This window comes from Varroa jacobsoni, unplaced genomic scaffold (genome assembly GCF_002532875.2).
Source record: "Varroa jacobsoni isolate VJ856 unplaced genomic scaffold, vjacob_1.0 scaffold_1070, whole genome shotgun sequence".
NCBI classification, from domain to species: domain Eukaryota; kingdom Metazoa; phylum Arthropoda; class Arachnida; order Mesostigmata; family Varroidae; genus Varroa; species Varroa jacobsoni.
In genome coordinates, this window is record NW_019213972.1 from 34,188 (window position 1) to 52,735 (window position 18,548).

The following is an 18,548-nucleotide window of genomic DNA, read 5'->3' on the forward strand; positions in this document are numbered from 1 at the left end:
TTCCTCGCGATGCAATGAGAAGAAAATACCACTTTTTCGCTGAGCCTTTTGCGTAACGCTGCAGTAATAAATAATAGTTGTAATGCACAGGGCCTTGACTGGTCGTATATCGCTCATTCGCTATCGAATGGAAATACTCTTCAGTGAAGGTTGTTGAAATGTAATGATTCTTACGACCCTTTTCTTACGACCCACCGAAGTGATTTTTTTGACGTGATTGATGAAAAACGCCTCAAGTACATTTTAAGCAAACACGACTTGCTTAAATACGTTGTCATAGAGTACGATATCCAGATAATACGAATAGCGTGAACATGATTTCGCTTGCTGCGTTCTACAACCCGTAATATTATATTAGAAAATGGCATCTATTTATACGTTTTTTTATCATTTGCCAGTCAACGATTCCAGCAGCTGTTTCTTTCAGGTTTCGACACGAGGTCCGAATCGTTCATTTCGGGTAGTCTCCGAATACTTTACGAGCCACATTTTTTTGGAGCTATAAAAAGTAATCTTGTAACTTTTTTTCTGCTCATTACCTCCAAATTACTCATATGTGAGCCTCTGCCCGGGCGAATATTCGAAGCAACGCCGTACAGCGTTATCGCGACATGCCACAAAAGGGTCGCTGCATGGTAGCTATGGAAAACGTTCAAAGATCTTTTGATAACGAGGATATTTATTACTAGTTAGAGCCAAAAATCTTTCTACGGTTATTAACAGAAAGCAAACAGCTACAACGGAATCGGCATAATCGAAAACTGTCGCGTCAAGATCCATTCACATGTTTTTTTCCCATTTGTTTGTTTATATGCAAATGTAAAAAAAAGAAACGTATTCGTGGTGGTTGCGACATGTGATTTTCTGATACGGCGCCGATCCTAGCAGTCCACACTTAAAGGCTTCGTGTTCTGAACGTAATTAAAATATGTCATTGCTCTGGAAAGGCGTTAATTCGATCAGTGATCGACAATCTACAGAGATCCTTCTGCGACACTGCTAAAACGTAAGCGCGTTCTGACATTAAGCAGCAAGCTTACCGTGAATGTATCCCATTTTATTCCCGACGGCAAGGCCATCTAGAAATACGTCAAACAAGCGCAAAGATTGCACCCGAACACACGTTCCTTACGATGCTGTCCACTTCCGATGCAGAATTCCCGTCAGAATTCTCGCCATTGGCGGGCCAACGGAGACTTATATATACATATATATTATCGACTAGCCATTATATCTGTGTCGTTATAGCATTATTCTTTCTGAATTCTCTAATACCATATATGCATGGCTCCAATTATAGAAAAAAAAGAGTACAAACAGTTATAATTACCGATGGAATACGCTAATATACATATGCTAAATTACCGGTTGAGTGAACGATAAATTGTTTTCACGAGCCTCGTTAGATACTTCCATGAATTTAAGCCAATAGAGCTTTACCGGCAGAGAATACCTCTCTATATCTTGTGCGATGCAAAACACGCTCATATTAACTATGAGAAAGTATAATACAACCAAGAAAGAGCTGCAGGTTAGGTGTTATTGACTGAATTGATGCGAACATAGTTGCTGGCACTCGGTTTTGTAGGTACGACGCTGTAGCTATGAAGTAGCAGGTTCCACTATTTTCTTTGTTTTTAAACGTACTTCTATTGAATTTTCCGGGCCTATTGAATGAATTGAAGAACGTGCATGACTTGTAGTCTACATAATGTAGGATAAGGATATTTTCTATATGTACGCTCCTTTGTCAATCATATATTTAAGCCAAACGACCGTAAGTTCCTAACAGCTTGAACATGATTTACATAGCCTACCAAATTTTATTTTAGGTAACTTATTTGAGAGGAGATACGGTCGAAGACCTGTGGCTCTCTTTAAGCAGTTGGAGTGACACGAATTTGAAGCTGGACAATATGGGCTAAAATGGGGCATTCTTTCGCCTAATACTTCCTGTATGAGCGGCATAGGCTGATCGATGTCTCGTCTCTTGCGATGGTGCACTGTGCTTTTGTTACTGGTGACCATTATACAAACTGCGTGCGCTCGTATTGGTCTTCATTGGCGCGATTTGTTTTTGCTTTTCTTGTTCACTTTCAGTATTTTCACTGCCATTTTACAGAATGTACTTCAATACATCTTACATTGAATCGATAGGAGTGCGTTAGTCAAGTCCCGTCCTGCTCAAAGGCTTCCGTACCGCAGTTGTCTTCACGTCTAAGATTCTAGGATGTACTCACCCTCTGCATGGTCTGAACAGCCATGTGCTTGTTACCGATATATAATCTTGTTATTGAAGATTTCCTTGCATAGGAGGAGAAGTTCCGCCGCATATGACTCTCTTTGAGAAATAGAAGCAATAGAAATTATATGGACCTTGCATTGGCGAATAGAAAGATTACGGCCATCCTGCTGGTCTTGGTTTAAACCGTAATTCGAGTATGGTAATGAGACTTTGTATTGTCATCGAATGACTGTACCTGCCGATTTTCCATACATTCATGTGATTTCCTGAAAAATTCAAGATATCTGACAGCATGATTTCCTCTTTTTTTTTCCTTCCAAAAGTCAGTAGTGTATTTGTTCCTTGCAGGTATTCATCGCAGGTGTGAGCATTAGCTTACGCTCGGACTCTTTTAGTATTTGCATTGAAACGGCTTTCTGTCCTGCTCGAAACCATTCCTTCACTTGATCCTTTATGGTGAGCCCAATAGATGGACCCATGTTTCATCTGAGGCAAGAATGTGTCGTCTTCAGGCACGTGTTGTGCCCATAAACTTTTCTAGATTAGGGCGACACTAACAATCAGTTCTTGAAGAACCCTTGTGTGCTTTTTTCATCATCTCCAGTGTTTTCGTTGCAGTTCCGTATTACGTGTTTCTAGGAATAGCACATTAAGCCCATAATGAGCTCACTAGCAATGCTTTGCCTTTCTCGAAGGCCTCAGCAACCAATTCTTTCTTCTCAGGTCTTAAGAGGCAGTTGCCTCCCTCTTGGTGTCCACCCTTCCATTTCAGTAGTTAAAATGATTGCAGCAATAAACTGTTGCTTTTCTGAGGTCCTGTGTGCCCAAAGTTTTTATAAGCCTTAGGTAGTTATAGTGAAACACAGACATACCTACTGAGCGTTGATTTTCAGCACTAAAACGTACCTCGGTCTCTAAGATCGCTATTCTGTCATGATATTCAATCTGTTTCAAGTAGCAAATAGCCAAAGATTTTATGTAAGTATTTAGTAAACTTCATTTGTTAATTATAAATGATTATAAAGAAAAATAGTTTTACCGGCCTGCTGACTAGCTCCGGACAAGGTGATACTGCCAGCCGCTAGTATAATAACCACAATTCTACACATTGCATTTCGGTAGTAAGCGAGCTAGGTTTATTTAAACAAGCGTTTGAGCTTCAAGTATTACTAGGAAACTTCTTCGTGAAGGGTGAACCACCTTTAAGAATCTGCCGAAGGTTCACAACATTACGATCGATTCATGCTAAGCTACAATACTGTGCTTAGGTACCTGTATATAAGAGTAACCTAAGCGTAAGTTAGTCAGGACTACATAAGGTCTTTTATTTCGCTAAAGGGCCCAGTGCAGCTGTTCGCTATTGTGTTGTAATAGGATCATTAGTGTGTTATTTTTACGATCTATTGCGTTAATAATACCATGACTATAAGCTTACGTTGTTTTTACTATCACTATGAGCTAGACATAGATGCGAAAAAAGAAGCTTATTTTATTAATCAATAAATTGGTCTAAACTTGCTCAATTTTTTATATCAGTTGTTCTCTATGACTAATTCGACCGGCGTTCTCAACACATTGTCATCATACTGACCTAAGCAGAGTTATCTATTAAGGGATCAACATTAGAGAGACAGGCCTAAACGGCCTAAAGGTGCTATAAGGATGCTGTCCTTACTGAATCTAGACTAGATGCTGAACTGCCTCGTCGGTATGAAACGCTGAGCAGCACATTTACCTGAATTGTTGAATTCTGACTCCATGGAAATCCACAAAAGATGTGAAGAGGCAGTCACCATCAACACCGTGGTGAATCTAAGGCGACTGAAGAGACCCACCTCTTTTTTACGCTAATCATTTTGAAATATATTTATTTATTGAAACTCGTACGAGTTGGAGCGAGCCGTTATAGAGTAAATTTACTGATTGGACTTACGGACACGCTAAAGATTAACTTTGGTTCTTGAAATAATGCTAAGTTGTATTTTTTGCCCTTTTAACATAGTTGGGGTCAGCCTGGTTAGGCTTGTATGTAAGAAAAATGTCAAAGACGGAACGATTGCCTATTTGTTGCAGTAAACAATCGATAAAGGTGTCGCCGTCCCTCATTCTGCCGGAGTACCGCACCGAGCAGAAGACCTGTTTAATCAGCTGTGATAATCCATATAATTACAATCCATTTCTCGTGCAATATGATTTTCTATTGTTTTTCTCTAGCTGGTCCACGATAGCACAGGGGCAAATTCATCTTTGCTCCAATCGATTGCGATAGAGAATTTTCAACAAGACAACCAACGATATGTTTCGCATTGTACTAGTTATAACAATAGTAAAGACTATAGGCACGTTATATTGGGCCAAATTAATAAAAGAGGAAATACCTATCACTGGTAGATACAACCGGCATATTTCTACAAGTCCAAGTCCTTAGTCGAAGAAGTTGCGTCATCCACTAACCTTTACATTTTATCTTTCATAGTCAATACATACTTATTTCCACCTAAGAGTGTTAACTGAAGATCTTTTTTATGTTTCCATTCGTTAAAAGACATATGCTATGATGCTGAATATAATATTCGTTCCATCTATAAGAAGGCTTAAAGTGGTGGGCTCATGTCGACGATAAATGCGGGTGTCGAAACTCTAAATTTTCGGTTTTATGGTATATCGACACGATCTAGAAACTGCAACGACAACACATGTCTCAAAATTGGCGTATGTAATTATTTTGGATCAGTCGAATATATTCGCTCATGCAAAATATAGGCGTTTTGGGCAAGAAATACAAACAAATCAAACAAGGACAGAGACCAATGGACCGGTAGGTCATATATCAAGTCAAGTCGGTCGAAAGGTTCATAGTCCGAATAGTTTAATTATCTGAATATGAAGATACATACATTTGCGCCGGTAAAGGACTAATATGTAATTTGGAAGGCAAGGAGAACACATACAAGGGCCCTGCTGTTAAGCCGCGCAGACATTCGTCGGCCACGCTAACTTCCAAAAAATCGGCAAAGCCACCTAAACTCTTAGCAATCGTCTGCCAATCCTGTGGCATAGAGAATCAACTCAATCATACGCTACCCATATGATCTGAATCGCGAGACGAACACTGCGTAAGTTTCCTTCAGGTCTACGTAACCGTACCCGACAAATGAACCAGAGCTCTGATGATGGACACGACGTCGATGTGGGAGACCGTACAGGAGGGCAGATAGTGAGAATAAACTAGAGAGAGTTTTATAGTATAATAACAGCTTGTGCAGTATTTCCAGGCTGTAGTCGAAAAAAGCGTTCAAGTGAGTAGATATATACACACATGTAGGCGCTAAATAAGATTAAAAGATATGTCGATATCCAGGGGCGTAAAGAAACAAAGATCGACGATGGCAGTCTTTTTTTATACGGACAACAATCAGTACTCTTCGACGGACCGCTTATGCAGTTTTTATCGAACAGCAGTATTTGTTTATGCAGAGCTCGGCAGCATAACTGATCTGGGACATTCGGCAAGATTCTGGTAAATTTATAATTCTATACGATACTAAAATGCTGCTTTTCATGGACGACTAGGATGCTTGTTAATACAATTCTTTTTTATAGATCATACAGCGGCTAAACTGCAAATATATGTAGAGAATATATCATGCCCAATACCATCCTCATGCCCTTTCCATGTTTTCTGTGAAAAAAAAAGTCCACATGAAAGTAATTATTACGGTAGTGCATTGAGAACTACTGCAATTATAGACATTTAAAACAGCTTTTTTTTACATTTGAAAAATAAAAAAATAATGTGATCTGATCAGTTGATATAAAATATTAGATACATTTATTATTGACGTAGAGACAGCCTTTATTTAAACTGGTAGATAAAGACCGGAGTCTACTGGAATCGAGGCATAAGCTAGGTACACCTAAGAATGGCTAAAAACTTTAGATAGAAAAAAGAATTGTTGTGTTTGTAATATTAAGATTTTTTTTATTAATTATGTAGGTATACACTTGAGCGCTAACTCCGCAAGAAAGGATTACTGCGCATTGCTACCGTCACAACGTCTCCTTAAACGAAACGTGGCAAACTGGAGGCCGCGTTGCATAATCGATGTATGGCGTGATCGTAATTAACCACACTTATTCTACACCAGTTCCTACTTGTGACTTGTCAAATTGGCCTAAAGTACCCACTCAAATAGAACATTGTACCATCATCGGCCGCTTAGGCAATATATTGATCCGCGTGGACAAATGATGCCGTCTCCTGATCCTTCCAATACGGCATGTATTTTAATAGTGGCAGTACTGTTTCTGATCTTTGCGCTAAAAGTACATCTCTGTTCACGATAAATCGTACAAGCAAACGACAGTGGCAATTACGTAAATTGTCGCACTGCATTGGTACCGCAAGCGTTGGAAATTGATGCCGTAAGGGCGCTGGCTGTATGCTCGTTCCGTCTATCAGCAGATCGCACGCAATGGCACGTTTGCTGATAACAAAAGAAACAACAAGGCAGGCACCTCTTGAAGCTTCCGCTTGTATCCGAAGTTTCGCATTGAGTGATGACTCATTTTTTAGAGGCTTGTGGATACCAGTTTGCGTCTCGTAAAATTGTTCGACGATTAAGCGTACTATCAGTTGCGAACAACAAAAACCGCAGTGGTAATCAATTTTTAGGGTACACACAATACAGGCTTCATACGAGGTGTGATAACCCAAGAAGTCGCAACGCCGGAGAACTCCTGAACAGAAGCCCTTTGAATGGTCGAGGAGCATGTTCCGGCACGATGAAAATGAAAAATTTATTGGTAACAGATCAGATAGCTAAATCAATGAGCCGCACGTATTTGAACGGAGAAGTATAACTTGATATATAAAAACAAGCATCAAAGAAGGGGTTAACTAAGACGTGTTCAATGGACTTAATTGAGGGAAGGTTATGGTTTGCGAAAACGGCACCTCAGCATCGGCGAAGATTATGCAACGGCAAAACGTTAGTTAATTTTTGTTAAAACAGAAAATGTCACTGATGAAATGGGATTAACAGCAATTTATTGAGTGATCAGATTTATGATGTTCTGCTTTATTATAGCTAAAAATTACTTCTTTATTATAGAGAAAAACACTGATCGGTGATTACTTTTGAACATGCAGCGACACATACATCTCGAGGGCCGAATAGCTAGGCACAGTCTAATTTCCCAGTGGACTTTAGTATATTGCTGGGGATACCGAAATAGGTGGGTATTTATAGAGCTGTATATCATCTACCGCTGTTTGGAGCCCATTTATCTTTGAGAATGTGCATTGTGATTTTTCCCCGATTTGCTGATAGGCCCGCAAGTCCACATTTCAACGAAAAACAATCTATATAGGAAAATGTGGCAAATTGTTCGACTAGATTTAGTATTATTCCTACCGTTTCTGAACTTCCGCGGTGCTCACGAATAGCAGTTTTCTTAGTATAGCTTCAGTTATGACGATTAACTAACATATTAACTACCCTGTAAAAAATTATGTGTAGACATGGACGGCTAACTTAGTAATATGATTTAAACTGGATGTTAGCACATACGTTTGAGATGGTAAAGTACGTAAAAGTTTTCTCCATTGTGCCGTTTTAATAACTGACCGAAGAGTTCCCGTGACTACTCTAACGGAATGACAATATTAAATTACTGTTACAGGAACGGCAAGCTATTCTGACCAAGATCTTCAATTTTCGGCCAGCAGTATGAATCAGCCCCCATACAATCAGTACCAAGTGCTCGTCCTGTTGCTCCGTAAGTTCATCATTATAAGCTTTATAATCTAAAACATTTTTTTGGTATTCTATTGATTTAAATCGACATCGTCGACTAATATCATTCTCTCACGGCCACATTTCTACCGTGTAAGTAATGCGTGTTGACATCAACAGAAGGTCCTTGATGGATAATAATGTAACAATTTACAACACATACTATCATTACCTAGTCTAAAACTACATACGACTGTATAATTGCTCGTATTTTTATCGTAACAAGATAATCATTATTGGAAAATACGTTATACAGCCTCTGCACGAACCGCAATACGACCAAAGGTTCATTTATGACAAATATAAATTTACAATGATCCGCTTGTTATGCCAGTATGTGTCAGATTTTCGATCCGCAGTTAACGCTCGACAAATTGTGCGTCTAGGACTCAACGTTACAACAACGTTAACAAACACATTTTCTCTGATCTCATTCGCGTTCTGATCTGTTTTTCGAGGAATGAAAAGACAACTTAAAATATTACCTGTACCTCTAAACTATTCTCTGAATTAATCGGCTCTCTCTACGATCCATTGACAACAACATGTATCGTCACAGTTACTTGAAGGCTTGGCGTCGATATTTTCAAATCAGTGGCGTCTGTTGTGGTACCTTTAGTTTTGTTCCGCAATGTATATTTATTTACAAGAAATGGCCTTTGTAAAAAAAGGAAATACTTCCATTTATTTATTAGTTAATGTTAAGTTCAAAAGTATGACTTGAATTTACGTTATTGCGTTAGCTCATACGAGCTCTATACCATTTTGAACGAGTTCAGTATAAGTCGATATTCAGTTTCCCTGTATTCTTCCTTGTCTCTCATTAGCCCGGTCAGTGGTATAAGCTTCTTTCAGTGTTTGACTGGCAAGAACGCTGCTTAGTACCTTTTCAATAGTAACTTGCCAAGCCGAACATCTTCACAGTACCGATGGTACTATTATCTTCAAATTATATCATGTATGTTATATCAAATATTGGTACTATTATTTATTATTGATAACATTTTCGATCGATATCAAGCATGTAAATAAACCCGAAGCTTCGTGGTCCCTTTTGATACAGTTTATTTTCTGTGTCATAATCCAGTGCGCACCTTTATGATTACTTCTCTGGCTTATATTTTCGTTGCGTTATCTATTTATACAGCTCCGTTTTTTTAATATGCTACACTGGTCTTATGTGTACTAACCGGCACTCATCTCCTAGAAGTAGGACCCCGAACACGTATTTCACTATCTCCATGCTACGCTTCTCAGATGCAATTTTCTGCCCCCTATTTTGCCAGAGATGTGGTAGCAACATAAGGTGTACTTCACCTGGCCTTACCCAGATTATTAGTAGACGATAAACGGTACTGGCAGCCGCGAATGGTTAAAACTTTCTGTAATTTCAATAAGATCATTTTGGCTTCCCGACATTTGTATCCTGAATGGTCATCGGTGCGGAACCGGAGTTATTGCGGGCAATTTGGAGCGGGACAAAAAGAATCGCACAAAATTGCATCTTTTGCTTCCCAAATTATAATGCTTTCATCTTCTTTACATTGCGTTACCGTTGGTGACCTTGCTGTTTTTGGTGGGAAGAGTACAACGAGGCGAAGTTGTGATAAAATTTTTATCGTTGGGCGAAGAATACAGACAACTGGCGTTAAAGACCGATGATGCTATAAGGCCATATAGGAGCTGTACGAATAGCTCGTCGCGGGTACTATATAGGAATTGAAGGCTTTTAGCACTCCTTTCTTTGCGTGCATAGGATTTTATATGAACCTTGATTACAAGACCTTGATTATGAAACTTGTCGAGCGGTCACTTCGCACGTAAGATGCCGAGACGCTGCTATCGCGACATTGAATGCATAGTCATGTCGACACGAACGGGAAGACACGAAGAAAAACAATTTTACGTTTTCTTTTTAACACCGCTCCGGTGTGATCGTATCAATGATGGTGGCCGTTGTAGATTTGTCTACCCCTGTCTGGCTCCTATCTGCTTTCAAATAAAGTCAATCAAAAATTAGGATAGGGCTGAATGTTTCAAAATACAGAACATCTATAAGTTAGAATTGCAAGCCGTTGGTAACGGCTTCAATCTCACAATCTCTGCATTTTAAATCGGGCCGGATTGAACGGCGTCTATGGCAAATAATTTCAATACTCGTCGCTCATACTCCCACTTCTCAAATATTATGAAGGTATAAGTTTCATAAATGACAGTTTCCTCTTTATTATTCCATATCTTAAGCCACTTGTGTAAAAAGAACTTTTGAAATTATTTACTCTTAAACATTAAACTGTGTAACAAGTATTAAGTCGGTGCTTCTCGGCAACGAATTTTACCTAGATCGATTCTTGAGATGGTAGAACAGCGCTAAATGACTCTATAGCTGTTGTCAAGAACCTTTCCCATAATAAACTGGCTTGGAAAGACACTGGTAAATCTTGACAAATAATATTCGTAACGTACTTCATGAAAAGGTATATCCGAACCATTCGCGTTTGTGTGGCCGAACTAAACTAAGTTTGTATCTTTATTGCTTTCAATATTACACAAACTCTGATTTTAAAAACTTTTAGTAGGAAAAGCTAGGTCAGGGAACCACTATATGATAATATTATCTCTAAATTGTCATTATATTCCCGACCAGAAGACTCAGTTAATCCTGGCCTGCGGAAAACACAGCCCGGATTCTTCATATATAAGATAAATCACCCGTTCAACTAGAGTCAACAAAAGATGACTGATATAAGTCTCAACAGAATGGCCAAATAATTTTTGCTAACAGCAATGAAATCTAAAGTACTATCACTCAATTTGAGCTAAATGGAAAACGCTGAAATTTAAAGCAGTTTCTTTTCTGTTAAGAAGAAGTGCTGGTGCGGTTTTGTGAAATTTGACTTCTGGAACACAAATGGGATTGTTTGGGGGTTACATGCCCTTCATGGGTTATTTGATTAGTCTATATCTGTAAAAAAATGGCAATTTTTTGACGACAGATCTGCTGGTACAACCTGTCACTCTTCATGTCATCTAGGATAGACCTTATATTTTAAATTAGGGAGGTTTCCGCTGAAACCTGCGGAGTGATCAACTGGCATTGTATTTGGCAAACAAAGCATCTAATGGCATATCTGCCACTTTCCGCCTGCTTCCGTACACCTTTTTTGTGTTCCCTAGAAAAAGGTATTCTCATGTATACAGTTTTCCACATACATCGGGCCCCTAAGTTTCAGTTGTCAGCTCATCTAAATGGCAAAAAGTTATTAAGCAGTCAGTTTGTAACATGCTATTTACAAAAACTAGGCATTAAATAACTGCCATAAATGAAACAGTTATTACAGTGAAAAACGTTGACGAAAATAAAAATCGGCCAGCAGTATCAACAAAAGCGTTCAATACTATACACAAACGCTTTCTGTACCTAAAATAAAGACATTGACAGTCGTTTAACAAAACGTCAAAGAAACTATTTCTAAAACTGTATAGTTAAAATTAAAAAAAAATCTATTTGCTGGGTCTATAATAACAACTTTGTTACCGTCTATGATGATAGACGAACGAGCTAAGGAAACATAGAATTCACATAAATCATTTGAGGACGATAATTAACAGCTTTGAAGTAAATTGGTAATTTTTTTTGACATCAACACAAACACTGAGGGTGCGCACTTAATCGTATAGATTCCGTTTGAGCTTGAAAATGCCTTCATAATGGAACTTCAAGGTTTAAATCATCGAAAACCATCTGTTCAATTTACCCTAAACAAATACGAAAGCTAACCATGATTAAAATAGAACAAATTGTTTATTTCACTGTTTGTTTTATAGAAATTGAGTATGTTTATTAACATAAGATCGAATGTTTTACAAAAATCACATAGCGACGGAAGTGCCTCCTCATACGTGTTACTGCACGGCGATGGACGATCTGTTTAATTTGAAGCACCGACTTCAGATCGTAATCGCATCGATGAGCTACCCTAATATTTACTTGACATTTACAAGAGTGCACTAAGCGGCTATTGAATGCACTTGTCTTTGTTGATTTTTTCAGAGGATGGACATCAGCAGCAACAGGTGGCCGCAGCCCCAGGTCAGTCAGCGGGGCCTGAATATTCTGTGCCATTGACGTATCCTTACCCGGCTGCCCCAAAAACACGCAGCCCCGCTAATAACTGGCACACACTCGTCTTTGGCAATCATCAGAGTACAGCTCCTTGTATGTTTCTTCCTGTTGTAACTAGTACCTCCAAATACAAATCTTGAGATAGAAGTATTACATTTGCTACTAAGTACAGATAAACACAGCTAAGCATCTTCCAGCGAAGTGTTCTATCTACACTTACCTCAAAAAGTAAAATGTTTGGCAAATGAATAATATATTGTCCGTTATCCATACCTCAAACTACGACACGTTTTTCAGAGTTGTGCACGCATAACATTCGATGCACGTTGACACTCAATGGCTCCGTGTTAGAACACTTCCGTTAACCCATCGACAAGCTATGAGTTGGCATGGACGTCACTATTTATCTATTCTCAATAGATGGGAACGTATGGGAAGAGCCTCCGCTAGCAAATTTCGAGTTCTGATCCGGCTGCACCGAGCGTCCGTTTTTACATTTCTACGCTAAAAAATTAGCGCTACCTTACTCTCCCCAGAAATTGAAATCTATTAAATAGGAATATGAATCAAGAAATATATCTTTATAGAGTTGTTTGCTCAATCAGCTGGCGTTCTTGCAAGAAGGACCCTTGCAGACTTCCAATAAAAACAACAACCACTGTAATAACTAAATGCGAGTAAAGCACAGCTGGCAGCAATAACAGCAGGCTCCTTATTATCTTCGTGATTAACAACGAGAAGGCAGATCATTTTGAAGACGTATTTACGTTATATTCGTGCGCAAGTGATATATGACAATCTAGTTTAGCTGTTCATTCGCTCAGAAAGCTAATAATCAATCAAGCTAGTGGGTGTACACTCAGTCTAAACGATCTTGGGCCTGAGCGTTCCTCAGTGTTCTTAAAGTTAATGACAACGGTTTTGCCTCATCATGATGGAGCTATTAACTCCTCTAATGCAGAACTAAAAATAAAGAATACAACCATGAACTAGAAAATAGTCTATTAAAAAAAATAAGCACATGCACACAGAAAAAAAATATTGCATAACTTTATTTAATCCTCCTGGGACAACTGGCACTTGTCGACTCAGTTTATTACTGTCTGGCATCGCTGGATGTTTAGACGAGAATTATCGATGCACCCATCTCATTCCTGCCCATAATTTTTACCCGCTTATAGTTATCACTGCATACATGGTTACGATAAGGACTATACGTTTTCAATTAAAAAGGCGCACTTACCTTAGGGAAATCAGTATTAGCATAGTAAACGGTGCCTTAAAATAAATCAGTCTATCTCTTTGTAAGGTCCGCATTGTTATGCGTATACTGTTAAATCTGTCCTACCTTGCTTGCTTTGTGGCTTGATTTCTCTTCAGGCTGGACAAATAATTATAAGTTATTGATGTTGAGTCCACTAAAAAAACTAATTTAAAGGAACTTTCGGAGCGTTTATAATTTCTGAGAAAATAACTGTTATTCCTGCCTTAAATTAAAATACTACGCATTTTCTTCCATATATATATATATATATATATATATATATATATATAGAGGGAGAGAGAGAGCGAGAGGGAAAGAAGTGATCGACTTTTTGTATCTTAAAATAACATTATTCAACTATTTGTTTGCCGTTTCGATTAATAACCTTCTGCCATTGTCCTGGTGTCATGATAAACTGCAAAACTTCTGTGAATTCTGGTGGCTAGAAAAAAATGTTGACTTTTTTCAATTTTTGCATTCCCCTATTGAGACCATTAAGGGACTTCTGCAAAGACCGAAAGAGCTGATAGCCTGATGGTGCAAAATTAGGGTTATCTGTCAAATGCATCGAAATGTTTCTGTTAATTTTTTCCAGCTAGGGAAAGATCTACGAGGTTTGGCATTGTCATGGCGGAAAGGGACACTTCTTTTCTTTCGTTAGTTTTTTTTAAGGGGTTGTTGAAGTCGTGTTAGTCGTTTACCATAGAGGTCTGAGTAACCCGTTTTGTTGGCGGCAGAAATTTATAACGCGTGGTTCCTTTCCAATCCCACTAGACACATAGCACGACCTTCTTCAGCCTAGGTTTGGCACATATTGTGGAGCACATTTTTTTTTTTTATTATTCACACATTATTATTATATGTGATCTTTTTTTATTACTCGTGATCGACCACTTCAGAAATGGCCACTGACGTAGCTCTCTTGGCCAACTTTCGCGATCATCTCATCAACTTCTTTCATAATTGATTGCTTACTACGGAGAGCATCGTATAGATTAAAATTCCTAAAACGAAAGCGAGAAAACTAGGTTTGAGCCATTCTTTCGATAACGCATATTGGTTATAAACAGCCCCAGTTATGGGCCTTGCCAAAATTTGTGTCTGTATCATAATAAAAATATGTAATACAGCGAAATTTTGTAGGAATTATGGTCATCTCGAAACCTCGCTATCTTAACTCTGAATAAAAACGTTCCAACAATTCTAATAGATCTACTATTGTTAAATCTCAGCTTTCAAAAAAACACCAGCCACCGGCGACTTGACGCATCTTGTTTGAGATAGCCATCTAGCTGGAAACATGGTTAATACTGTTTCCACGACCCAATGTATATATATATCTATATGTAATCGTTAGAAAATGGAAACGCGGTTACTGCGGGCCCACTTACAAACACTATACAAATTCACATCAGAATATTTGACCAGTCAACAAAAAACGGTTAAAGACTCACGGATGAGAATCATTTTATAATCAATAGAACGGTAACTAAAAACATTGAACATAAAATATATCGACATCCATTTAGAAAAAAAAAAAATGTTGTGTAGCGTTTACAGAAACAAACAATACACTGACGTCTAATAAACGCTGATCCACATACAGTATTTGTCTGATTCGATCGTGTGACGGATTTTCTGGCGTTTAGTTTCCGTAATAATTGTTAATGGCGCCATTAATACCCCACCGTACCTTACGAAACAGCATTCCCGGTGCATTTTCTATCGTTCTGGTGTTTTTTTTTTTTTTTTTTAATTTCTGATTGAACACAGTTTAGCGGAATAACTAATGAGTTTCTAGAAATTGCTTAATCCACACTCATCTTACGTAAGCTTGACTTACTGCAAATTTCTTCGACTGTGGCCAATGGAAAGATTAAGAAGACTGAGGCTTTCTATGCGATGTGAGAATGTTTTGTCTAAATTAATTTACTACGTGTATACACTGTAAAGGATATATTGTAGGAGCAGTATATCCTGCAAAGGTACGACATCAGATGGTAGTAGGATTTTTGACCAAACACTACTCTACTAGACTGATTTGAATTACGTTTGGTAAAGGAACTACAATTGATTAGAGTTAAGCGTTATATTGAAGATCAACAATTTTATTAGCGTTCGGGCCCGTATGAAGTCGCCTACTGTTTCGTTTTCCTGACGAGTTCCTCACAACGATCTATTTGTCGTCAACTCGGTTCATCGGAAGCGAAGAAGCCCGAAGGTCTCAAATGGTTTTAGGACTTAGTGGAAACTATAGTTTAAGTGTAGTTTATGGTAATCTGTAGTCTGTCAATTTTCAATTATACGTGAAAGTATAATATGTAGATTTAAATACAAATATGTGGACCTATTTTGAAATACTTCACCTGTAAAGCAACGCTCGGCATATAAATGTTACATGTATATGTGGACATTACATACATCGGCACGTAGACAAGTCGTGCAAGCAATTATAAATATATCGTGCTGTGATGAAGTGGAACCATGCTACGCTGTCATGAATGAATATGGACATATGTATACCTAAAACAGGCAATCAACTGGAGGCGAAGAATTAAAATAATAACAATACAAAGGTATACGCAATGGAATTTTAGTTAGCGTTGAAGAAATGTCGTTTAATTATATCATTGAATATAATAGGCCTATTGATATCGTTATCGTCGTGTGAATATAAATGTACTAAAATAAGACGTATACCTCTTTACCTAAAACAAAAGATCGGCATAGAACATTTGTTGTTACAACAGTGGAGAATTCAGTATACCAATGCGACCGTGCCACGTCATACAATAAAAAAAAAATATTAAATTTGACAGTTGTATGATGGAATGTATGGATGGTGGGCAGCTTGCCACCACAATTAGGCCCATGGTTACTCTTTTTCAGGGGAGGACCTGAGGCGTCCACAAAAAAGTCATAAATGTTTCTGCTTCAGCAAGAACAGCTTTAGTAAATGATATTTCTCTTATTTAAAACATTGATTGCATAGTATTGTTAGCCTATAAGTATAACTAAGTTTGTGGCCAAGTTCAGCAAGTTTTAAGAAATTAGAATATCGAAGTTGTTGCTAAAGGGAGGAAATAGAAAAACTTTTTTTTTTTACAAAAATATTCACCGTGTCGAACTTCGAACGATTGAGTCGATTATCAGCAGTACTGCTTCATGGGAAACAAGCAAGATTACTGCACAGACTGGTAAAAATCCGACTATTAAATTGTAAAGGTGTATATGCGTGGCTACAAGTCAGGAACTTAAATGGGCAATTTCCAATTGCCAGTTACTCCTGTCGTTAAGGGCAATCTATCGAAAAGCATATATTGTTTATGTTATTTAATAGATTGTTCTAGTTTTTTTCAAAATAAACCTCTTTAAAGCGTTGTCTTCGTTTCTCTGTACAAGCAAGATAATCGATATTGTATATAGCAAATAAACTTCGCTGGTTTACTGAAACATGTTGATATTATATTTTTATAATGTCTTTAGATAGTGAAAGTTATGCAGCGTATTACTATAGAATTGTCGTGAGCGATACGTTGATTCGTTAAGTGTTTTGAGTCCACAAAAATTCGATAAAACTTTCTACATTCTGTAAAAGATACCAATCAATGTGCCTTAACTGTTCTGTATTTCATCGTGCTCGGTCCCTCATCCACCTCTGTGCGACGACCACCTTACGGCGCGCTCTTCGTATAGCCGCGGCATATTTGCACGAGAACATTCTCTCCGGAAACAGTGTGAACGCTCTGTTCGCTCCAACTGGTCCTGCTTTAAATGAGCACGAATACCCGCCCGTCCATCCCCCCAGGCCAAGCTTCCCTGCTCATCTCAGCACAATCCAGAACCAACATCCTCATGGCGATGACTATTGGAAAGGACTTCAGGGTGACCGAGCAGACTGTCCAACAATTTCGTCCTGCCCAGCCCGATACGGTTGCTATATTCAACAAAAACCCGGCACGCGCTGCTCGTACTGCAAATGCAAGCGTGAGTTTCTCTATACGCCCACATATTGCTTAAGGTTTATAATAGGTCTTGTTCCAAATGATACAGAGGGTTTAACCTGCGTTGGGCTAAAAGCGATCTTGCTACAAGGCAAAAAGCCGAAATTTATCAAATATATACGCTTTTCGTTTTTATTTTCCTCGTATAAATGTAAAGGGAAAAAGCGATTTCTAGACTGAATTGCTCCAAGACTTGTTAATGCTAAGCTTCCCGTTCTGTTACAATGATAACTCTACACGATGATATATTTTGGTTTGATTTCAGCCCGTCCTTCCCGCAGCGCTGGCGAGCATAAGTAAATGCCGGGGGAACCTGGCAGTTCAGTGAGAGCTGATTAATTTATTTCTCAATATGATAATGATACGAATAGTGGTGTTTCTCCCCGCAGCGAGCGGCGACACCAAGCGAGGTAGACGCGCATACGAAATGCTTCTGCTACTTTGTTGTTAATTGTTTGTGTTTTATAATGTAGTAAAGTACGTTTCTTTTCGAATTTTGTATTAGCAAACGTCCGCTACGTTTTTCTGCCGATTTCTTGGTGATTTTCTCCGCGAGTACTATATGTCAATCGTGTCTACGGGATACTCAAATACGTACAAAAGAAAGCTCGCTTCTTTTTTAGCCCACACACATACACATAATACATTAGTAATAAACAGTAATGTTGCTGAAATTAGCTGAACGAGATCTAATTGCGAACAATCTCTCATTAAAACTCGTGTAATTGCTTCGCAGATATCGCCAATATTAGGTACCGAATATTTATTCCTCTATAGTTTCCGGTTTATATGAGTTTTTAGGAAAGCTGACAGATTGGCATCTTTCCATGTTCTGAAATAGCCAGTTTTCCGTTCTAAACGAAACGCCGCTATCTTGTAAATATAATTGTCGTAATATAATAAATATATGAGCTCGAATTGCAGCAGGAGGTTTATTGTTACTTGAAGTGAATGTATCTATTGTATTCGTTAAGCAAATTAAACAGCTAGTCGGATCCAGTCCAAAGGGTCCTACGTTCAAAAACAACATCATGGCCTATTAGGACTCGGAAAACAGAAGATTCCAGGACATAATAAATAACAAAGGAAAATGCTGGGATAAACTATTTCG

General features: G+C 38.3%; 1 protein-coding gene across 1 annotated transcript in view; it reads left to right on the forward strand.

The window, feature by feature from the left end:
• The window catches only part of LOC111266293 (uncharacterized), a 46,706-nt gene extending 28,346 nt beyond the window's left edge, over positions 1-18,360 (forward strand). The window contains exons 2-5 of the mRNA XM_022843663.2: positions 7,931-8,026; positions 12,098-12,262; positions 17,130-17,420; positions 17,703-18,360. Coding sequence (XP_022699398.1) covers positions 7,931-8,026; positions 12,098-12,262; positions 17,130-17,420; positions 17,703-17,737 — 587 coding nt within the window. The 3' untranslated portion in view covers positions 17,738-18,360. The remainder of the gene's footprint in view (positions 1-7,930; positions 8,027-12,097; positions 12,263-17,129; positions 17,421-17,702) is intronic.
• The last annotated feature ends 188 nt before the right edge of the window (positions 18,361-18,548 follow it).